The sequence below is a fragment of the Anolis carolinensis genome, chromosome 4 (genome assembly GCF_035594765.1).
Source record: "Anolis carolinensis isolate JA03-04 chromosome 4, rAnoCar3.1.pri, whole genome shotgun sequence".
NCBI lineage: Eukaryota > Metazoa > Chordata > Lepidosauria > Squamata > Dactyloidae > Anolis > Anolis carolinensis.
The window spans coordinates 196,800,107-196,824,527 of record NC_085844.1 but is presented as its reverse complement, the minus strand read 5'-3'; the positions used below and the strand labels follow the sequence as shown (position 1 = coordinate 196,824,527).

The 24,421-nt window shown below is 39.0% G+C and overlaps 1 protein-coding gene across 2 annotated transcripts; it reads right to left on the bottom strand.

Annotated features, from left to right (window-relative positions):
• Positions 1-2,261: 2,261 nt before the first annotated feature.
• Positions 2,262-23,652, bottom strand: optc (opticin). Of its 2 annotated transcripts, none has more exons than XM_003220371.4 (7): positions 23,446-23,652; positions 16,992-17,235; positions 14,881-15,034; positions 9,907-10,065; positions 6,358-6,560; positions 4,424-4,519; positions 2,262-2,692 (listed from the first exon to the last, which is right to left on the bottom strand). In XM_003220371.4, exons 2-7 carry the CDS (start codon positions 17,226-17,228, stop codon positions 2,522-2,524), a joined length of 1,020 nt encoding a protein of 339 aa, XP_003220419.2. In that variant the 5' UTR covers positions 17,229-17,235; positions 23,446-23,652; the 3' UTR covers positions 2,262-2,521. The 2 variants fall into 2 exon arrangements, with proteins under 2 accessions (XP_003220419.2, XP_062834578.1); XM_062978508.1 differs by lacking the exon at positions 23,446-23,652 and adding an exon at positions 20,042-20,141.
• Positions 23,653-24,421: the final 769 nt, after the last annotated feature.

The following is a 24,421-nucleotide window of genomic DNA, read 5'->3' as shown; positions in this document are numbered from 1 at the left end:
ATGTCCTTTCAAGGTCATGGAGAAAAAAATGAATGCATTAGGCAGCACAGCTGTGTGTGTTTCTTATCTACTACTCAGTCAGCAGTGTTTTTGTACAGCAGAGTCTCTTGGCTGGATAATGGAAGATACGGGTTTTCAGGCACAGGTAGGGATTGCTGAGCAGAATCCCTGGAACAGAAGGAAACAGCACCACGTTTTCTTCCTTTCCTTTTTCTCCATTGCTTCCTAGAGGCTGCAGTGTTCAAGAAAAGGAACTACATTTTCTTCTGCATAATTTCTATCTCACTGAATTTAGTAGAAGGTTGGAGCTGATACAGATTTGGACTTGTTGTTTCCTTAGGCACTAGTCTAACCGAGATACATTAATTTTTAAAGAACTGCTTATAACAAAGAAAAATAAAGATCTGATTGCATGTCATCTTGGACTTCAGTGCTCTGACAAAATAACTTGAAAACAAGAGACTATTTCTCCACAAGTTTATCAGGATTGTTCTTAAAGCAGCCTCTGCAGGAGTCATCTTATTTATTAATGCTCAGAGCCTGGGCAAATTATTTTTTTGAACTCCATCTCACAAGCCTAAATCCAACACTAGCTCTGCAACATTCTAATCTTAAACCAGTCATACACAAATATATTGAACACACTCACATGCACACTGGTTAAGATCCTGCATCTATATGTGCACTAACACAGATGCACTTGGCTGTGGTTTCCATACATGTTCACACACACACTGACAATTTAATAGTACGAGGCACTTGGGCAGCATTTAGTTGCCCATGTGCAGCCTGCACAAAACAGCAATGGTCGCCCTCCCATGTCTCTGGATACTGTTTCTTCTTGGCTGCAGTTGGATATTATCTAGGTATCCTTCAGTTTCCCTGAGACACTAAATGGCTCTTTGAACCTTTCCCCAGCCATTAAATAGCCAAGAAAGTACTCCTCTGCCTATTGAAGCAGGCTTTAGGCAAGTGTGCCAGACAGCCCCTCTGCAATGTCCTTAAAAAAGATATACACAATCATTAGTTACTTTAAAAATGTACTTATACATGATGTTACCCCATTATGGTGAGCAAAAGGGTTTAGAACTATGATGATAACTAATGTCTTATTAAAAGTATTTTTCCTAGTTCCAGTCCTATACATATTTGGTCTTGGAAAAGCTCCAGCTATCCCCTACACAGCAAACCTTGGTGTGCATTGTTGTTATTGCACAACGGAACTTGTAGGTGGGAATAAAGAGGGCAAAAGGTCAGGAACTAGACAGAACCACTATTATGGGCAATCACTTGCTGTCGAGTATGATTGTCTTCTAGAGGTAGAGTCTTGTTGGTGGATCTGTAAATGACTATGAAGACCTATTCTGAATCCACATTGTTAGTTTTTATCTTGGAAGATGCCTGTATATACATTTGATTTATATACAGCAACCAACACATAATCTTCACAAAAAAAGGTTCTTATCTAATGGCATGGATACCACAACAATTGGTGGTCTTTTATCTGTTGCAGATTTGTCTGATTTCACAGCCATTGTAACATGCACCATATTATCATCCTCACCAGATCATCACCTTGTCATAGTGAGTGGGCTTATACATTCCAGTGAACCTATGAAAGAAGGCCACAGAGAAACCAAACAAAGAGTAATCCAAAAAAGTCTTCAATGGCAGGACAGAATCACTACAAAGCTGTGATGTTAGAAGTAGTAGCAGCAGCAGATACATAATTTGCGGTATTGTAGAATGAAGTGGACAAATATTAGGACATGGAGATGTATCTGCAGTGAACCATCGTTGTATAGAAGGAACAACAGGTTGATTATTCCTTATCTGGAATGTTTGGTATCAGAAATGTTTTGGATTTTGGATCACCCGCCCCCAGGTTTTGAACTATCTGTATTTAGGCATATAACAAAATTGGGTATTTCCAAAATGGGCCCCCACTCTGAGCATGCAATTATGTTTTATAGACAACTTATACATGTAGCTTGGATGCAATTGTATAGAATATTATAAATAATGTTGTGCATGAAGCCAAGTTTAGGTATACCAAATCATCAGGAAACAAAGGGGTCACTATCTCAACCCACACATGTAGGTGATTTTGAAGTATTACAGATTTTGGAATTCTGGATAAGGGGTATTCATCTTGTAGTAAGGATAGATCCAGTGCAAGGAACCTTTATTAATGTGTAGCAAATAATGTGTCTTGATAGACACATTAGGATTTTGAAAAATAATAATCATAGAGTGAATGCTTCCATCTGACATTTTATTTAATTAACACTACCTTTATATTTGTCCATTTTTGTTCCAAGAAGGACTGGTGGTGTTTATGCATTCTAGTCCTAGATATTCCTACATAAAGGAGGCTAAGGTGGGAAAGGGAGGAAAGAGAAAGGGCTCAAAAATTAATTCAGCAACATCAAAATCTGCCTGGCTGGGAAATGAATGTCAGTGTCTCATCCTGTGGCTTTGGTTGCAATCTATCCGCTATGCTTCCTGCCCTGGCCTTACTTCAATAGAAGCGGCCTGTAGGCAGGCGAGGCAGACAGAAATAAGCATTGGGGTAGAGGCTCAGGTTGATGGGATTGCCATCCAAACGGATGTCCTCTAGGGCTCTGCGGATATGGCTGTGGTCTTGGCCATCACAGAATGTGTCTTCATGCAGAGTCTGGATATGGTTGTTCTAGGCAAGGAAACAAAAGGGGAGAAGATAATTCCCAAAGGAAAAAAGCAAGCATGACAATGCTTAGACCTAACATTCACAGCTAAATCTGCTTCAGGTATGTACAAACCAATGGGTGGAAAAGATTGAATGAGTCAAGTGACTGTACATCAAGATTGCAGAAGCTGTTCCCTCCTATATCCTCTTTCATTAAGTATTTTTCCCCTCAGAAGGGCTGTATTTCTTGTATTAATGATGGTGGGTTTGGCAATGGGAGAGAGGCTCATGAAGAGGATTGAGCAAAGTGCACCCATTGGGATACATGCAGTACCATGGCCAGGAGTGGGGTCTCTATGGTTTTTCAATTCTTGATGCACTACCTAGGCAGATTTTAATGTGTACAATTATCCACACACACATACACATTTTCCTAGATGCTTCTTAATCAGTGGTTTTTGTATTGGGAATGTAAGATTTTACAGACTACCTTCATCCCAGCTCACAGTTTAAAAAGAGAGAGCACTGGGCACTTGAATTTCTCTCTCTTTTTAAGCATTTTGGGGTCTGGTATAGCATGTAGAAAGTACAGTAGGAGAAAATTTGATCTTTGAGCTTTGATTTAGGGAGCAGAGAAACACTTATGCACTCCCTTTGTTCCTTAAACTTTGTTCCTTTACATGTCAATCTCCTATATGATGATGATGGCAAATTCATCTACCCTTCTCACACCTTTCATTCCAAAGAAAAGCCATATGCAAAGTTCGATAGAAGCATTATAGAATGATGAGACTTTGGTGCTAGCTTGCCACCTCATGTTTCCCAAAAAAAAGATAAGCTTTTAATAGCAGTCCCTCCAGTGTTGGAACAACCACCAAGACTGGCAACTTCTGGCAATCTCTTCTGCACCTCCATTTTCAGACAATAGGCAGCTTCAAAGTTGAGGATTAAGCAGAGTTAAAGCAGAATATTTCAACAGATGTTTGAGTCTGGCTTGTTGATTCACAACTTGAAGTTGGGCTAAGAGGATGCAGAAGGTGTCTCTTTACTCTGTTTTTTTTTTTCTGAATGCACTACCATTGGCCAAGGAGTCAAGTCTGAAAACCTTGGTGTGAGCTTGGAAGGCTAACTAAAGGGAACTTCCATCCATGTCTGATCAATTGATGTAGGGTAGAAGAACATTGTTTGGGCTTTTAATTTCTCCAGGCTCATAGGTAGCTGGTGGCTTTTCTGCTTTAAGGAGATGAATCCACATTGGACTTTCCAGGAGCAGTCCATAAGAGATATCTAAGGTCCTAAATGTTTGCACCAAATATGTTCAACTCTCAGCATCAAAGTCATGCTAGATAGGGAAATCTGGGAGTTGCAGTTCTTATGGGTAATTTGTCAAGTGCTAGTGCAAGACTGTTGCAGAGAGAATAGACCTAAAATTTGGAAACAGAGTATAGAAAATTATTATTATTATTATTATTATTATTATTATTATTATTATTATTTATTATATTTATAACCCGCTTTATCTCTCCCAAAGGATACTCAAAGCAGCTTTGTGGAATAGGAGCAAATCCTAACTAAGTACAAATGCAAGAATTGACACCAACCACCATTATACCTCACCTTATCTAACAGATCCATTTCTTCTCTTTAATAATACTCCAAAAGGAAAGGGATGAAAAGGGCTATTTTATGAATCCATCTTTTACCTGAGGGTGTACAGTTTCTATATTTAAGGGTCAATATCACAATATCACTCACCTGTAGATGCAAAGACCTCAGTCCTTCAGGCAGGGGCACTGGAATATATTCCAATTTATTATCAGACAGATGAAGAAACTGCAACCTTTTCAAATCCTGAAAACAGAAGGAAAAGCCAGTGCTTTACTTTCTTTCACTTTCAAGTCAGGCTTCCTTAAATCTTTAATGCAACCATTAATGTTTCAAAGGAATTTGGCTTGATTCTGCCTAGCATGATGAAATCTAGTCAAAACAGGTACCACAAGAGAAGCTGTTGAGAGTCTTCATCATTACCAGTGAGCAATTTCATTCTCGGTAAATTTCAAATGACTAATTCCGTTTCTCATGGTTAATTTTTCTATAGCAAAGGTAAAAAAAAGTTTTTAAAAACCCCAAATGATTTTTTGTGAAAGCTTAAAAATGATAACTCTCAAACAAATGAGGCTATGGGTTGTAGTGACTCAACAATATAGTATGAAAAGTTTAAATAGTAGTTTTGTTAAAAGGTTGGTTCAAAATACAGCAGCCAGATTGGTTTCGGTTATATCCAGGAGTGAACATACAGGATCGCCCTCTCCTATACAATCCACCCCACACACTTTGGTCTTCTGGGAGGCATCTGCTCCAACCAGGCAGAACCTGACTGGCAACCACCACCCAGAAGACCTTTTCATCGGTTGCCCCAAGACTGTGAAACAACCTACTACTGGTAGAGTTCTGACAGAAAACACAAGTGAATACCTATCTCTTCTGCAGACCTACCCAGACAATTTCAATGACAAATTTTAAACTTCTACTCTATGCCTATCTTTTGTTTTGTGTATTTTAATATGTATTTCATGGAAATATGTTTTAAATATGTGTATTTTACGGAGTATTTTTAAATGATTATGTGTTTTGATTATGTGTTTTAGCAATGTTGTTACCTGCCTTGAGCCATGAGGAGAGGTGGGTAAAAATAAAATTATTATTATTATTATTATTATTATTATTATGTCCCATGGAATTTACTATAAAATATTTTGATAATACTTGACAAATAACTTCAATAACTGGAGGTTATGGATATCTTTAAACGGTGCTTGCTGTAAGTTTTTCAATTGTTTTATTTGATATGTTAATTGGGTTTTTATATCAGGATATGATGTTTTAACTGATTATGTATTGTGGTTGGATGTATTTGTATGAATTTTATATGTTGTATGCTGCTTTAAATCCCACCCACAGGAGAAAAGGTGGGATATAAATAAATAAATAAATAAATAAATAAATAATAATAATTGCATTGGAGGACCTCAGTAATTCCTAGATAGGATATCTCTAGGTAGTTTAATGTCATTCAGTTGTTTCCATGGTTTCACATAATTGTGGTCTGGCCAGGAATGTATTCCCCATGAATTTGGAGGTCTTACTATATGATTTTTTTAATCTGTTGTAAGCTATCTTAAATTCTGAACTGGAAGAAACATTCATCATCATCATCATCATCATCATCATCATCATCATCATCATCATCAGTGAAATCACTATTACAACACTTGGTCTTGACATACATACATTACACAGTAATAATGAAGCAGCCAAACAGAGTGATGGATCTTAATCTCTAGATCAGAGCTTTTCAAACATTTTATGTTATTGATACACTTTTTAGACTTGCATCCTTTCGCAACACAATAGTTCCATTTTACTGTCAATCAGAGTTTAAACCAATAATTTATAAGAGATACGGACACATGCGTAAATTCTAATAATAAATTGTATAGTGACACAACATACTGTATCTCATGAAAACCTTTCATTTCTATATTCTTAAATATATATGATGTATTGCTTATTTTGCATGGACTCAAAGGTTTCTTGTTACACCTACACACTACAGCGATACACTAAGGTGTTGCAATACACAGTTTGGAAAGCTCTGCTCTAGATAGTTTTAAAAGAGGGATGTTCACCTTGAAGGCTTCAGGTTGAATGCCTGAACTCTGTATCATGTTAAACCGGGCATCCAGTTGTACAAGGGTTTTGGGCAACTCAGGCAAGGAAGTCAATTTGTTTTCTGGGAGGACAAGCTCTTGCAAGGAGGGCAGCAGGCGGAAAGAATCTTCATCCACCGAGGAAATAAAGTTGCTTGTTAAGTCAATTCGTTTCAGTTTTGCTAGGAAAAGAATTTTGAGATGCAATCACACACATGTTTTCCAGAACCACTTGGAAATTAGTAAATGTGTATTATTTCTGTTTATAAGTCATGCATTAACTGTTTTAAATCAGACAACACTACCTTTGAAAGAGAGCAGAAGAAGATACTGTTCAATTTGCCCACTTCAACACTATTGCCTTGGGTACATAATGGGATGCAATCTTTGTAAAATCAGGGTTGAGAGTGTCTTGGATCACAAGAAGATCAAACCAGTCCATACTCCAGGAAATAATGCCTGACTGCTCACTGGGGGGAAGGATATTATAGGCAAAGATGAAGTACTTTGGCCACATAATGAGAAGACAGGAAAACCTGGAGAGGATAATGATGCTGGGGAAAATGGAAGGAGAAAGGAAGAAGGGCCGAACAAGGGCAAGATGGATGAATGGATGGTATCCTTGAAGTGACTGGCTTGACCTTGAAGGAGCTGGGGAAGGCCATGGCCAAAAGGGAGCTCTAATGTGGGCTGGTCCATAAAGTCATGAAGAGTCAGAAGCGACTGAACGTATGTACAACTAGAAGTATCATAACCTTCCTCATTTTCGTTTGGCCCCTTCTGTTGATCTTTGGTAACATACATAATTATTGAGAAGCTTTGCTGGTTTAAGAGAGGTTCTCTACTGTCAGTTAAAATATCAGAGAAAGAAAAATATTCCAAAATATTCAACCAATGGTTGAAAGGGGATTTCTAAGTGTTGGTCCTTTTTTGCATGACAAACCCCACATTGGGGAATTTGAGTACAGAAATCTTGGTTTGCAGGCAGAAGTCTTGAAAACACATTTTCTGGCCAGAAAACAAGATGTCTACATATAAAATGTCCTGAATTATGCATAGTTTTTGAAAAACTGCATAGTTTTCAAACACTTTCTCACAGCAGGAAGAGAAAAAAATAACTTTTTAAAAAGTATGAATTCGGAAAAAATTGAAACTGGCAGATTTGTCTGTTCTTAACTGGAGAACATAGTTATTCTTTTGAAGAAGAAGGAAATAGTTAGGAAAATATGCCAGTGAATCAATGTTTGCTAATCAAAATAAATACATTCAGGGTTGCAGAATATATTCATTTCATACTATTTGGGAGATCTGGCTAGAAGCAGAGGTCTCTAGGGTCCAGCACTCTAGAGAAAATTCACTACAAAATAGGATTATTTCCACCTTTTGATGCATTTTAGTTGTATTAGCTATTCTAACTGATGTTTTAGAACATCTCTGGTTTTGACTCTCTGCCTGAAATGTCTACAGCCCAATGGCAGGCTTGGTGAAAATAAAATGTTTCTTCTACCAGTTTCCCCTAGTATTAAACCACATTATATCCCAATCAAATGACAGCCCCTTATTTTGGGATTGGTGCAGATTCTTCAAAGGTGAAAAACATACTGCCTTTGAGGTTTCCCAAATGGCTGAGGATGGCATATTATGAGCTTTCAAATGTGAATGTGTTTGTCAGAAACAGGTCAAAATTGATTTCCACATCCAAAAACATTCAAGTAGGATTTTTCAAAATATTGTTTTGATCAGACATGCAAAGGGTTTTTCACATGACATCTTGAATATATGGAAACATTATGTGACATATAAGAATCCTCTATAGATCTGGGAGGATGTGTGTGTGTGCATGCATCTGAATGCAGAAACGAATGCTGCTGTTGTCTCACCTTCCCCAGCTGCTAAGTGACTCTGTGTATGTTTGTGTGTTTATGGGTGGAGAGTGCACATGGGTACCATAAAGGTCAGTAGCATGTGCATGGATTGTTGTGTGATTATGGCATTGAATACCTGTTTTTCAGTGTTTTTAAAAGGACAAAGATAAGCATAATGCATGCATATGTCATCCACCAAATTGCAGTCTCTTTTATTTTCTGCACAGGTGTGATCAGTACATTAAACAGCTTGGGAAAATTATTTTTGGATTATAGCTTTGAGAATTTGGAATCTGTAATTCAAAAAGTAATGTTTCCAATATCAGGGTAACAATGAAGATCAACATAGCATAGATGGCAAATTAATTTCATGATGCACAAAAGAGACAGAGATATTGGGGGGGGGGGTTCACTTTAGTGATTCAAGGGTCTATTCACAGAATCAGATAAGATTTTTCCTATGCCTCTTGGTTGCATCTAGACTGAGTGCAGACATACAGTGAACATGTCTATGTACAAGTGCTTCACTACATGACTAGTTTTATATTACAACCTAGAGTTATCACATCGAACTATGTATTTTTATAATTTTTATGGGGCTACACAGTAAATTAAGTTCCAAATAAAATACATTGTAAACAGATAAAATGTTTCTTTCTTGAACTACATATTCCAGAATCCCAAAGCCAGCTGGTTAAGCAATCCTGGGAGTTTTAGTCAAGCAAGTAACAGCTGGAATTCAGTCACAGACCTACTAGAAATAGAACTGTGCAGTTTTTCAACATCCATCTTGAGCATGGAGTTTGCTGTGATGTTACTATGTAGGCCAATGCTAAACTGAACCAATGTACAATGGGGCCCATGTCCGTTGGAACACCAGCTTGGGACTGCAAGTGTGCATTAGGCTCTACTGATGCACATCATCCTAATCTTGACAGTGCCTTATTATTAGTCTTTGCAATTCACTAACATTATTTCTTTGTGTCTACGCTACATAGCTAAGTATACATAACATTATGTAATCTAGATCATCACTGAGCATTCCAGGCAACTTTCCCAAGCTCTGATGGGAATGCAATTACGCCCTGCTCTCCATGTGCCAGATTCTTCATACATTCCGATTATATTGTCTAGCACACTGAGAAGCTATTCACACACAGTCATTTAGTATTTAATAGCCATAGAAATAAACAGTTGGACTCCAGCCCATGGTATGCCAGCTGTTTGTTCATCTATCACCATGTGCTGGATTCAGTGTTTGACCTGTCAATGAACTTGCTGCAGAATTTGCTGTGGCATGCCAAAAGTTGGGCCTTTCCCCCTCTGCTATGATGTTCCTAGTAGTCACAAGAACAGTGCTTAATTTGGTCATGGACTTGATCCAAATTTAGGCATACACTGGATATACTCCAGGGACCTCATGTGCTTCCAGTTTTTAAAAAAAATCAATTTATGACATATGGGCTCCGCTGTGAAAAGAAACTCCAGAGTGAGACAAATGGATGCCCAATGCCCAGTGATTTCCCACTGAATTCAATTCCAAAATGCGTTGGGGGTGGGAGGATGGTGAGCAGGAGACTGTGTGTAGCAGATCAGATGAGGAGAAAATCAGGCTGCAAACTTCTAAGAATTGTGTTCTGAAGTCTTAAGAAGAAGAACATACCAAGTCCAGTGAAGTCAGAGGCCTCAATCTTGCTGATGTGATTGAAGCGGGCATAGAAATATGTGGTCTCCAGGGGCAAAGGTGGGATGTGTTCTAGATCGGTGTCATCACAGTACACAGAGGTGCTGATGCACACACAGATCAAGCAGGTGGGAAGACCTGATAGCAAGAAAGACACAGTCACCCAGTGCCTGGTAGATGCAACAGATGAGTTAGTAATAATTTTATATACAGTATGTCCCAAAAATTACAAGTTACTAGGGGAGCATGATGACCCCCTTTAAGTAGTCTCAACAGTTCTTTTCTGGTGCTCAGATTGTATACAGCTTCTTATAAAATCACAATTATGTCATTTTTAAAGTAGTGGAACCTTTCCTATGACTATCTTAGCTGACTTTTAGTGATGGATGTGCTGTGTTACATTATTTATTCCCACAACTAAATATCTTTGAAAACTATGCAATTTTCTATGATGTCCCATTGGAGTAGGGAGGTAGGATGCAGGGGGGATAACAGCTGAGGATATGAAAGGCTATATCCTTCCAGAACTCATTCTTGACTATACCATGCCTACTCATCATATGACATGGGGAGGCTGATCTACTTGAATACAGAGGGATGGGAGAGTGAGGCAAGAAAAAGGGCTTGAGAAGGATTCCCTTCATTGGGTGTTTTGAGCCCCCTTTGTGCATTCCCATTTTTAGCTGACTGGAATCTTCATATCCTGGGGCTCATTCACACTACATACTTATAGCACCATAGTTTCACTTTAATTGGCATACTTCCACCTGGGATTTGCAGTTTAGAGAGGAATATTTTGATTTCTCAGCCAGAGAGTTTTAGTATCTCACCAAACTATATATAAATTGGTGTGTAGGATTCTAGCTTGAAATGATAAAAAGAAAAATGAATCAATTCCAATTAAGAGATGATTCAAAGAGCTATTTAAAAATAAGTCCACTTCAGCAAAGTTCAATTTAGAGGAAGGCAATGCCTAATAAGCATATGAAATCACTTCAGGAGTTGTTTGTTGTCATTGTTGTGCTGTTGTGTGCTTTCAAATCATTTCCATTTTATGGTGACCTTAAGGTGAACCTATTCCAGGGTTTTCTTGGCAAGATTTTTAGAGAGGGTTTGCCTTTGCCTTCCCCTGAAGTTGTGAGTGTATAACTTGCCCAAGGTCACCCAGGGGGTTTCCATAGTTGAGCAGAGATTTGAACCCTGGTCTCCAGAGTCATAGTCCAATGATCAATCCATTACACCACACTGACTCACCCAGGGATTTGTTTGGCTTCTCATATTTAGAGAAACAAAATGGATGGAAATAGATTTATATTTGCACTGAGAAGCCATTGCTGCTATGTCTGCAGCCAACCATTCATTGTAGACTCAATGTGATGGTGGCAACATGACAAGATTCCAGACACCAATTAAAAATGCTTGGGTTATTTTTTTAAAGCACCCTCTGTTCAAAGAACTAACTAGACTTCAAATATATTTGTGGAGGAGTTCAAAGCAGAAAGGCAACAATTTCGTTCATCCAACTACTTAATTTGTCTCAGTTTGGAGTGACAGAAAACGAATAAAGATATTTATCCCTCACTACAGGATTTTAATTGTTTCTAATCTAATTGCTACTCTGTCCGATTGTTGCTGCATCTCTGCTCATTAAAATGTTGTTGCTTTGCTGGCGTTCTTTTTTTTTTTTAACTCCCAAGCAGCTTTTCTCACAAGTTCCTCTTATATATCAAAGGAGAAGCCCAGACATTTTTACACAAAGGCTGAGATCCATTAACTTAACTGGAGAAGCGTTAAATAGCAACGGCTGTTTTCTCCCTAATTATACAACAGCAACAGGAAAAGATGACTACAGGCTGACTGCAGGGGTGTACGTGAGTGGATTCTGACTGTGCTTATAAGCCCGTATCTCTCCATATGGACCTGTCTGAGTATGACAGTCTTTGTGGGAAGGTTTTTGTCCTACCATCCTTTTATGCTCATTTGATGATAACACTAGGCAGAGTCTTATTCAGGGCTGCTCCTGGGCTGCTGCTGTCATGATGGTGGTGGTGACGATGACGACGACGACGACGACAACGACGACGATGATGATAATGATGATGATGATGATGATGATGATGGCACTCCATTCCAAGGAAAATTTAACTTGCTCCCTATGTACTCTCTTTTCTAACATTAAAATAGAGGTCATACAAAAGGGTTGAATTTTTTTTGTTGTAATTGGATTGATAGTTTAATGTGTTTTTAACTTTTGTTTTCCATACTATTTTAGCTGTTAATTTTAATATGTTTTATAAGCGTCTTTGAGTCCCTTTTTAGAGACAGTCAGTGTAGAAACCAAATCAATGAAATTGTTCACCTAAGAAAGCAGATGCAGATCACACACATCTACCAGTCTTTTGAGGTTATTTAGCTGTTTATGTGTTACAAGGCTTTCTCGGTATCATCTGCAGAACTGTGGAATTCCCTGTCAAAGGAGGTCAGGCTGGCTCCATCCTTCCCTCATTTCTAGGGACCAGTGAAGACTTGCTATTTTGCTTAAATTTTGGTTCTTGTCATCAGGTCTGCTCTAACTTATTTCAAAATTGTTTGTTATTCATTTACTGTTTAAGAAGGGTTTTAATTGATTGGACATTATCTCATTGGTCCTGGTGGGCCAGGAGAAGATGAATAAATGCATTTAATGAAATCAGTTTATACAATCACTTTATTTACATCCCACATTTTATCTAAGACTACCACAAACACACACACACACACACACACACACACACACACATTTATGGATTTGCCTAAGCTGTAGTGGTTGTTCTGCAGAAAGCTAGGACAACAATTTCCAGTCCATTACAAGGTTGCTGCTGATAAGTCTCCAAGTTCATCAGTCCCTCCATCATGATCTAGGAAGGTTACTTCTATACTACAGTTTCCCAGATCTAATTCCAGCTAGAATTTCCCATCTGGAACTAGAACTTTTGTGAAAGGAAAAGCAGCAGCTACTGCCCATAATGGGCTGACTGCCTTCACTTGATTAAGTCTAAGAGTGTATGAGGGAAGATATCAAAACCTGTGCCAACAGCAGTACTTCCAATAAGTGGCACTAAAGAGAAAACCAAAACAATGCATTAACCCCAGCATATCAGCCTCATATATTGAGTGCTGGTTTGGTTATCCCATACCATGTGCATCTTTCCACTGTGTATGGCAGAGGAAGGCAATTTCCAGTGATCCATGGCCTTCTAGGGCCCCTTCCACACAGCTGTATAAAATTCACATTGAACTGGATTATATGGCAGTGTGGACTTGGATATTCCATTTCAAAGCAGATATTGTGGATCATCTGTTTTGATATTCTGGGTTATATGGCTGTATGGAAGGGCCCCGGGGCTCATTGTGGACTGCACTAGTCCCTCAAACAGAAGGTATTGGTACAATTCTACTTTGGTACAGTATAGTCTTCTTTTGCATATGAACAAAATCACTTGGAAACCTTGGGAAGTGGTAGGATTATCTTTCCCTGGATGGTATTTGGTAAAGGCTGGATGACCACCTGATCTCCCCACTTATTCACCACCAAGAAATAAGAGATATATCCCCAACAATGTCCATATGTTGCATGTTCCAAAGTTCATTTTTCTTTTTTGGCCACAAGGTGGTGACCCCTCTGGATGCGGCAGTCCAGTCAGGGATAAGAGAAGCCGACTATATATAGGACACCTTTTCTAGCCCACATGGGGAGCCATGTGGGGTGGGTAGAGTGGCTCCTAGAAAGGGCTGCTCAGTTGTGGATACAGCTGCTGAACTACTCAACTCAGACTTTGAGGTAGAATGACTGAATCCATATGCATCACCCATGTGCTAGTCTGTGTCTAGGAGCTTCCAGATTTCACAGTCCTGCCTGTTGCCACTTGCTGATCACCATGGGACTTTTTCTTGGTTTTGTTTTATTAGAAGACGCCTGTACATGAATTTGATTTATGTGTGGAAATTAGTGCGCAACCAATCAACACACAGTCTTCACAGAATGAGGTGTACATCCACTGGTATGATTAACCCGATGACCAGTGGCCTTCTTCCACCTACACAGCCATTGTAACATGTACAGTGTTATCATCTGCCTGCTCTGACATTGAGGACTTCATATTGTGCTTGGTCTAGTTCCTCTCCTGTAGCCTTGTCCCTGGGATCATATGACTCCAATGGTTTTGCCTGCAGGTTCACTGAAACACATAAGGCCCTTCACCACGACAAGGTGACAATTAATCAAAGGGAAAACAATGCAGCAGTGCCTGAATAGTGGAGCCTCCAGCTCTACAATCACCTTGCACTGGCAGGAAGCAGTATTTTTCTGGGAAAGCTGAGCCCAACAGGAAAGAAGCAGGACATGTGAACAGAGAGTAGTGGAGGTGTGGGGAGAAAAGCAGTATCTGTAGCAGAAAGTAGCCTGCAGTCGTGATGTGAAACAAGCTCTTCAGTGGATCAGTGTGGAAAAGCAGTGATTTGGACAGGGAACCTCATCCTGATACACTATCCACTCCCTTCCTACCACCAGAGGGAGTGGCCTCCATCCACCACTTACAGAATGAAGGCCTTTCCACACAGTCATATAACCCAGAATATCAAGGCAGAAAATCCCACAATATCTGCTTTGAACTGGGGTTATCTTAGTCCACAGTGCCATATATTACAATTCAAAGCAGATAATATGAGATTTTATTTAGTTATGTGGAAGAGGCCTGGGTTAGATGCACCAATATCCTTTACTTTTAAGAATGATATATTGAGGGAATGTTGTAGGCCATTAGTGAATCTGTCCTGCATGGCGATGAAAAAAGAAAGAAGCCAATGAAAGATGTATACACATTTTGAACATTCATAGGGAGATTAAATGTTGCCATTACCATTTGGAGTCTTTGTTTTTCTCATAGCTGCAAAAGGCTCTTTCACTTCACTTACCCTGATCTGTGATGGATCCAGACAGACCAGGTCCCTTTGATCTGTTTACTGGGGAAGTTGCTGAGCTCCTCTCTGGAGTTTCTGTTAGCACAGCTGCTGTGGTCAGAGGCTCTGTCATACTCTTGATGGGTGGAGCCAAGGTGCCAACTTCAATCTGTAAATAAAGCAAGGGCCAGGGATCTTCTTAGTTATTAGGCTCACAGTCAATGCCAACATTTTCAGTTTTCAGTCAGGTGAACTAATGTAAAAGCTTATATACATTCCCCCAGATTCCAGGATTTTTTCTACCTTTCTTGCTTTATAGTCTTGCTATTTGATAGCTGAGTCATGCTTTTTTGTGCAGAACTATTTCAAATATCCCTAGGTGGATAATGCAACATATAGGCCAGCTAATAGCCAAGAAACTGTTGTTAGACATTCTAAAGATCTCAGAGGACTCTGGTGGGAATTGTTCTCAGTTTGAAAGTGGTGTCTGGCTGTATTAGCAATGCGTTGATTCTCACAATACATTGTCCTTCGTCAATACCATAGATGCCCATTAATGACACTGGAACGGCTATATGTACATGGAAAGGACTATGTCAAAAAGCACTTGATGTGTAGTAACACAGATACAGTACCATATGCTCTGTTTACTCTTGTATAAGTTGACTTCATTAATATGTTGAACACAGGTTTTGGGGCCAAAATCATGGAATTTGCTATGCCCCATGGATACATTGAGGGTCATAGGAGAAAGCACCAATACTGCCTCAGAGGGCCAGTTATCCCTGGCTACTGGCACTGCCATTTCCCTTGTGCCATTCCCATACAGAAAGAAGAACACTTGGCCAGTGCTTGAGGAGCAATTCCTGCATTCCTCTGGTGACTTCCTTAATCAAAATGAACTCTTTACCCTGAACTGTGGGGCATAGGTTCCTTTTCCCTGCTCTAAGGACTTAAAAGTCGAATACGGAGAATAGGGTTCTTCAGGATTAATTCCTCCTATATCAAATCATATATTTAATTAGCACAAACCATTAAATGAACAGAGTAATATAAATAATGCATTATAATACTTCATGTAGGTATGGTTTTCAACTTAAAATGTAGTAATGCATTTGTTTATCTGACTTCACTCCGAACTACATCATGAACAGCTCCCTGCACTCGAACACCCTTCTCAGGTACAATTTGCCTTGAAAGAGAAACTCTCCTTGGTGCTATTCATGCTTATATGATGAAATTCCTAAGGACCATGGTCTCACTATATATTAGGGAAACTCTTTATATGGGTATCAGCAGAATCCATTGTTAAAAATTAGTATTCTTTCCAAGATCTATGACAGGGGTCCTCAAACTTTTAAAGCAGAGGGCCGGTCCACAATCCTTCAGACTGTTGAGGGGCTGAATTATCATTTGAAAAAAAAAAACCCGAACAAATTCCTATGCACACTGCACATATCTTATTTGTACTGCAAAACAACAACAATAACAATGAAAGAACAATACAATATTTAAAAATCAAAACAATTTTAACCAACATAAACATATCAGGATTTCAATAGGAAGTGTGGGCCTGTTTCTGGCCAATGAGATAGTCAGGTTAATTAGGATTGTTGTTGTTGTGTGCCTTTAAGTCATTTCAGACTCTGAAATTATTTATTTATTCATTTACTACATGTATTTACTACATTTATATCCCACCCTTCTCACCCCAAAGGGGACTCAGAGCAGCTGTATGTACATACGATATATTATATTATTAGCATAGCACAATATTAGCATTATATATTACTATATTGAACTATACCACTATACTGTAATATTATATGTAATATATAACATAATATTATTATATGGTATTATTATTAGTATTATATTGTATAAAATGATAATATTATTATCAATATCATATGTATATACAATATATTATATTATTAAAACTGATATAAAATATTATATTATAAATGAGGGCGGGGGCCAGGTAAATGACCTTGGAGGGCCGCATCCGGCCCCCGGGCCTTAGTTTGGGGACCCCTGATCTATGAGATCACTCTTTGGAAAACTATTTTACTCACAACATATGTGTCTGTGTGTGCCTTCAAACATACATAGCACTAATAGCATACCTTTGATGCCAGATCCCCATAATCATAGATCTCTTCATAATTGCTAAGATCAATGACCTCTCCATAGTTGTCCAGGTTGAGGTCATAATTGCCAAGGTCCAAATTGTCATAAACGGTGATGTCCATTGTCTTCTGCACCTCCTTCACCTCTTTTTCATCTTCCTGAGGCAGAGTAGGTAAAGCCAATGATAAAGTCAGAGCAGTTATTATTCCACCCACCAAGGCTGCAGTCTGCATGCTGTGCCTGAAGGGATGATAAAGAATAACAGCTTGTTTGTAACATCATATAATAGCATCATGTAGCATGAGTTCTGGGTATTTTTGGATACTAACTCTGCATCCATAAGTGAAAACAGGAGAATTTTTATGCTTCCAACCTTGTTTAATTTGTAGTAGTCTCTAGTAAGAAAGATTCTTAGAAAATCTAACAAAAAATATGAGTATAGTATAAATCTGAAGGTGAAGAAAATGTGGACTTTTAGCCACACGCAACTCCCAAACTCTACTTTTGTAACATTCCTTCCCAAAGTCCCCAGAGAGTGATGGTTATTTGAGGGGGGGGGGTCAATGGGAAACCACAAAACTATAAAAACAATTTAAATACATTATACTTTGTCTTTCCCCATATCCCAGAAAATCCAGTCATTCCAACCTGTTTCCTACCACCTCATCAGAGCTTGTTCTTACCTTTCAGGACAGAGCCTATTACACAACACATGTGTACTTCCAGTTGGGCTCTGTTCAGAAAGGAGCCTTCCCATGTTGTCTTACAAGCAATGGGGCAAAGCTGATCGGTGACACTTCCCTCCTTGGGATGAAGGCAAAGCCATGTTGCACAATGTGGGGTATGGAGTGACGGCTTCTCCAAGCCTTCAGCAGGGAGCCTATGGATTTGCCATGATGTGTGATGAATCCATGGGCCTTTGTGATTAGATTCTTAGGTAGCACATCAGCCAAAAATGACAACTCATGCCACATATGGAACACCAGAATGCACTGGCACATCATATGAGAAGGGCACAAGGCAAATATTGGTCCCTATGCTAGAATCTGTTTTGAATGTATCATCATCACTATTAATCTTTCTTTCTCATTTCCAAAATATGGTCAAAATGGCTATTTAAAAAAGGAAGAGAAATTATCAGTATTCACACATGAACTGAAATCTCCCTGCTAGGTAATCACTTACAGACAGCAAGAACTGGTTTACCTACAAAAAAAGAGGACATGGATTTGCATGCATTTTATTTGCTATTTCATGGACCTCTAGATTTATATTCAGGACCATAACAAAAATATTTAGAATGGGAAGGGAAGGAGTTTCTTTATGAGTATGTATAGTTTTCTATCACCATGAAAAATGCCACTACCTTGGTCCATGAAATAATTTAGTATTAGAAGGAAAGTGCCTCTTCCACTCAGCCTCAAACTGTAGAGTTTAAAACAGTAGTGGATAATCTCTCCCTCAATAAATTGATGGCTTTCAGCTTCTACTATCCCTCACCACAGATTATGTTGGCTAGGACTGATGAGAGCAGTAGTCCAACCATATCTGGAGGGCAATCTATTCATTACTTATTTTGCAGAGCCTGAACATTGCTATTTACTGGAAGAGAAGGACTAAAAAGTCTCTTTCTCAAGGTTGAACACAGTCTACAGCACAATCAGCTCCTAAGGAATCCCAGTATGCTTTTCTTCCCCATTAAGCCTTCTTTCCCACTATCATGTCTCTATCTATGTGTCAGTGACAATCTGACAGCTGGTCTTCGTACTGCAGCTTCTATGAACTCCTTATACCTTCCACTGCCTTCAGAGCTGTCCTGACCTTGCCCTGCAGCAGTTTCAAAAGAAGCTCCTCTGCAAGCTTCATAAAAAGACTTGGGGGCTTTACTTCACAGTAGTGAGAACAAATAGCTGAAGCTTCAAGTCCCAAGGGGGTTATTACTCCTTTTCTCCTTTCAGTCATTTTCATGCCTGAATGCTTGGCTGTGCTAGAGAGGCTCAGAGCAACTTCACCTCTTGCTCACCAAGCCAGCTTTATCTGTACTTCAAAAGACATTCAGGCTCAGGAATAGCAAAGCAAAAGGCATTTTCAGAACTAGGGAATTGAGGAGCGTACCACCAGCGGGAATGCCATTAGATTATTCACAATCTGGCGAATTACAGATGATAAGGGAAGGCTTATTGCTTAGGTCTTACCACACATTTTCATACACACCCAGAATGTCAAATAACTTGAACCCTGAAATTTTGTATTGCTCAAAGTGGAAGGTTATTTCTTTCTTTTGCTGGCAGCTGGGAACATATACTTGAACAGGAGATGCTATCTTATCATAGAATTGCTCCATCTTCCCCAGACAGCATTTCCGGGTGGAAGGTGGGATTGCCCCATTTCTATATACTCGAGTATAAGCCGATCCAAATATAAGCTGAGGCACCTAATTTTACCATAAAACTGGGAAAATTTATTGATTTGAGTATAAGACAAGGGTGGGAAATGCAGCAGCCACTGGTAAATTTCAAAAATGAAAATGAAAATAGATACCAATAAAATTACATTAATTGAGGCTAAATGTTTTTTAATATTTACATAAAACTGTAATTTAAGATAATAATAAGACTTTAATAAGATAAGACTGTCCAACTCTAAATATTTATAAATTCGAGTAAAAGCCAACCCGAATATAAGCCAGCCAGGACCTTCACTCGAATATAAACTGAGGGGAACTTTTTCAACCCTAAAAAAGGGCTGAAAACATGGCTTATACACAAATATATACGGTAGTAGGCCCTCTGTATCCACCAGTTCTGCATCCATGGATTCAACCAACCATGGCTTGAAAATATTAGAAAACAACAACTTCAGCACAGATTTTAGTTTGTCATTTTATATAAGGGATGCCATTTTTCTACAATGGTTTATATAATGGAACTTGAGCAGCCATGGTTTTTGAATCCTTGGGGTCCTGGAACAGAACCCCAGTGGATACGAAGAGTCTGCTGTACTTGTAGTTATGTTAAGGTCAAAGGAGTTGAAGATCTTTAGGTACCTGAGGCAGGGAAGGAAATGTCATCCATCTTCACACAAGTGCATAGTCCTCAAATGCAGTTGGGTTATTTTGGTCTGTGAGGCAGGAAATCTCCCATGCATTCCCAGAAGTAAATATGAGGTAACAACAGATCAAATAATTCACAATCTGGTGACTTTCATAGAGAAATGTGTATGACATGATTGGAGGGATGGTGAACTATGCCTGTTATGTAATCTGTGGATCACACTGGCCAATACACATTTTGGTGTCTCAAATCTTAGCCATGTTTATAGCTATATTTAATATGCTGATTCCAAAAATGGCACCAGTTTATTCCCATCAATTTGAGTTTTTGAGATACAGAACATATGCCATCTTCCAGTTGCCATCTGCTTGCCCATAGAAAACAAAGATAACCAAATTTAAGAAACTAGAGCTGATGTGGTCTATCCAATGCAATTTTCTGAATCAGCATACCAAGTAACCCTAGGAACAGGTCTTAAAAACCAAGAACACCAAGAACATTTGTTTTTTTTTTTAAGTAGGGCAGTGTCACTATTGCTTTCATGACATCTCAGGTCTGTACTCTTGAGCAAGACAAGCCCCAACATTGTAGAAAAACGTTATATGTAGTAGTTTAAAACATTACATAGTAGATCATGTTTAATCGAATCTCCTCCAAGTCATCTATATACTTACAGTATTTCCCTACTCTGGGAAATCAGGAATTTAGTTTCTAGTTGACCCTAAACTCGGCTCAGAAGAAACCCAGACTCCGGTTTCTTCTGACCCTACTTTCTTTGGAGAATCAAGGGCAGTGGCAGGATCCCTGTGAGTCTGATGCCTTCAGTTATTTGAAAGCATTTTTCTTTTCTTTTTTGAAAATAGGGGACATTTCAGTTAAATTATCTTTGTCCAAAACTCATTTGTTTATCCCATTATTTATACAGAATGGAGATCTTCTTAAGCAGTAGCCTTCAGGCTGAGTTTTGCCTCCATAAAACACCCAGCTTTTTCTAGAGCAGTGGTTCTCAACCTATGGGTTCCCAGGTGTTTTGAACTATAACTCCCAGAAATCCCAACCAATTTACCAGCTTTTAGGATGTCTGGGAGTTGAAGGCAAAAACATCTGGGGACCCACAGATTGAGAACCACTGTTCTAGAGTGCGTTGTTGAATTTTCACATCAGGATATAAAGAACTACAACATCTATCAGTAATGCTGATGAACTGTATTATACACAAAAACTGAATCTGCAATGGTGAAGATTTTCCAGGAAGTCAGTATCTATTACTTTAGTATGCAGTTAGGAGGTGCAGTTTTTTCACATGCGCACTAGCTGTATTCATACGTACACACATATGCACACATGTATCCACTTAACCATTAAGAATATTTTAATGGTAATAGCTATTAAAATTAACTGTCTCTGAAGAACCTGGACTCTCCTGCTATGGAGATCTTTAAACATAGGATGGATGGTCATATGTCCTGAGTGCTTTAACTGTACATTCTATATAGCAGGGGATCGGACTAGATGGGCCATATGACCCCCTTCCAAATATATGATTCCATAGAATACAACTAAATAATCCCAGCTGTTAGCATAATCTGGGAATCTAATCAATAATAAGTGAGAATCTGTAACTGACTACTGAAAGCAAGACTTAAAAGCTTCACAGTATGAAAATCAGTAAGAATCTAATGCATGATTTGGCCTCTGGACAATGTAAAGTCAGATTGAGCCATAAAATTTAAATTTGATTTGCATTTCTGGAAAGATGATGGCAATGCTTGGACAGCTGCCATGTTAGGATTGTTATGTGTTTGCCAAAGTGTTGATTCCATCTGTTCACATATTTATAATTATTAAAAGTTATTATTATGTACACGGTACAATTGGTTTATACTAAAGCACATGGAGAAACATTTGCAAATAATATAAAGATGCAGCACATATGTCTAATGCCATAAACAGACACACCTACATGAGTATACAAAGATATATATTATATAAGTCTTCCAGTTTACTTCAGGCACACTTTAAATGTTGATTTTAATGGTTATCTGAACCTGCCTAGTCTTTGAGATATACAAAAGGGATCCTTGTTCAAGCAACCCTGCTGGGAAGTAGTAATGGAGCCACCAGCTGCCTATGGACCTTATCACATTAGCTAGATAAAGCATCCCACTTCACTGCTGAATGGAGAGCCAGCAGGGCGAATCTGTTGCCTGACACACTGCTTCCCTCATGGTGACACTTCCCCATCACATGGGTGGAGCATTGTTTGAATGGCTCAGAAGCAGAACCAGCACAACATCAGAAGCCTCCCATGTTGCGAGGGAAGCGTGATATGACACTTCCACTCCAGTTGGGGAGGGGCCTCCTCTGGGAGTTCCATCACATCATGTGATGAGCAGCATGCCCATCCATCCTTTAGCTGGAGTGGAAGTGTTGTATGACGCTTCCACAGGTAAGCCTGATGAGATCATATGATTGTTGGAGGATAAAGCTATCGGTAGCTATTGACCATTATGTCTGCTTATAACCAGAAGTGCTCTGCTTCTACATATCATCTATTAAGAGACACAAACAAGAATGTTCCACTCCTGTGTTGCCTGTGTGCTCTTCATAAGTATCAAATTGAACATCATGACAGCAGAATACTGGTCCAGCTAGGCCTCTGTTCTTATTCATTTCATATGTCATTTTAGTCCAATTCAGTTACCAGTTGAAATCTGTGTTTTCTCTGATGGCTTTGATGGCTTTTAATATCTTTTATGGGTGATTTTGCTTTGCTGTGGCTATAGATTTTAAGCCAGATTGGATGCTGTTTTCTTTTTCCTCCTGTCTATATGTAAATAAAGAGCAAAATATGCACATCCTGATGCACTTATATATCTCTTCCTTTGAGTGTTGTTACATGTGTGCATATACATATCCACACAGGTAGCAATGCATACTTATATGATGCCCATAGAAGGAAACATGCAAACAAGCAGAAAGCACATGACCACAAACAAAACTTGGCATGCATACACATTAATTCATGTACATATTTCTAAAGGCATATGGTATTCTTTTGAATTTGTTCTCCCTTTCTGTGTATATCCAATCACACTTCTGAATACAACCTGCTCTTGCAAAGACCTCTAAAAAGTCATGGAACTGAGAATTATGAACCTTAGTCCCAATCCCACCCATCTAATAGTTCAGAAATGAAATCAACCAACAGCCATATAATAACCTGCTTCTGTGGCATACATGACAAGATGAGCTTGGGCATTATGTGTTAGCCCTAACAACCAGCTAGCTTTTTATACTCACAAGTTCTCTAAAGTGAGTATGAAAATGCTTGAGCTCAGCTTGTTAAGGGCAACAAGAAAGTTGGAAAATTGGAACAAATTGCAAATGTACCTACCACTTTGTTGCCTGTCTGCCTTCGGTTGAAAGGGCAACCTTTCAGTGTTGCTGTAGTACCGGTGCAATGAGACTGACAATTTTATAGTGAGAATCATGGTTGTAGAAAATGCACAATGATGCAGAAGTGATGAGTGGGCAGAGGCAAGACAGAAAGGGCAGCCAATCAGGGTGATGGTTGGTCACTCCATCTGTCACCATGCTACCCCCTCCCCTTTGACCCCCTACAGTGTCCCTTAGAAAAGTCCACCAGAAGTAAACAATCCTTTTCTCTGAGAGACTGGCCTCATTCTTGGGGCGAGAGAGAGACAGCCCAGGTCTGAGAATGTCTCAGACCTCTTACACAGACTTTGTAGTGCTTCTAGTCAGCTGTGGGAGGAAGATGGATAGGGTGTAAGCAGTCGCTCCAATTCAGCTCACAATGAACCTCTGCCTTCTTTCTGAACTATTTTAATGAAATCAGTCTCTGGAAAGTTTATATAGTTACTAAGGCTTGTATTACTCCAGTCCCTATGCAAGGCAGCTATGCAGATAAAGATTCCTCACAACTAACACACATAAAAGGGTTGTTAGAGCCTTGTTGTATTTCTAGATATTAGACATTATTCAGAGCAGTCCTTGGGAAACAGCAACCTCCCAGGCATTGACGGATTCAAATTCCCATGAGCTCCAATCAGCCTGGCCAATCATGGGGCTTGGTGGGAATATTAGTTCGTCAATGTCTGAAGAGCCCAAGATTCTCCAGCCCTGTCTAAAAGATGCAAATATATGATTAGTAAAAATGTTGGTAACTCTAGTATGATAACATTAGCACTGGTTTCCAAATACAGGAATTTCTTTACAAATGAGGAGCCAGCCTAGTTCTGTTTTAAAACACATATTTATATCCATGCTTCAATTCCAAAGGGTTCCCAGAGTCACTGTAATAAATAAAGAAAACCCCAAATGGATCATAATAAAATAATCACTAATTAATA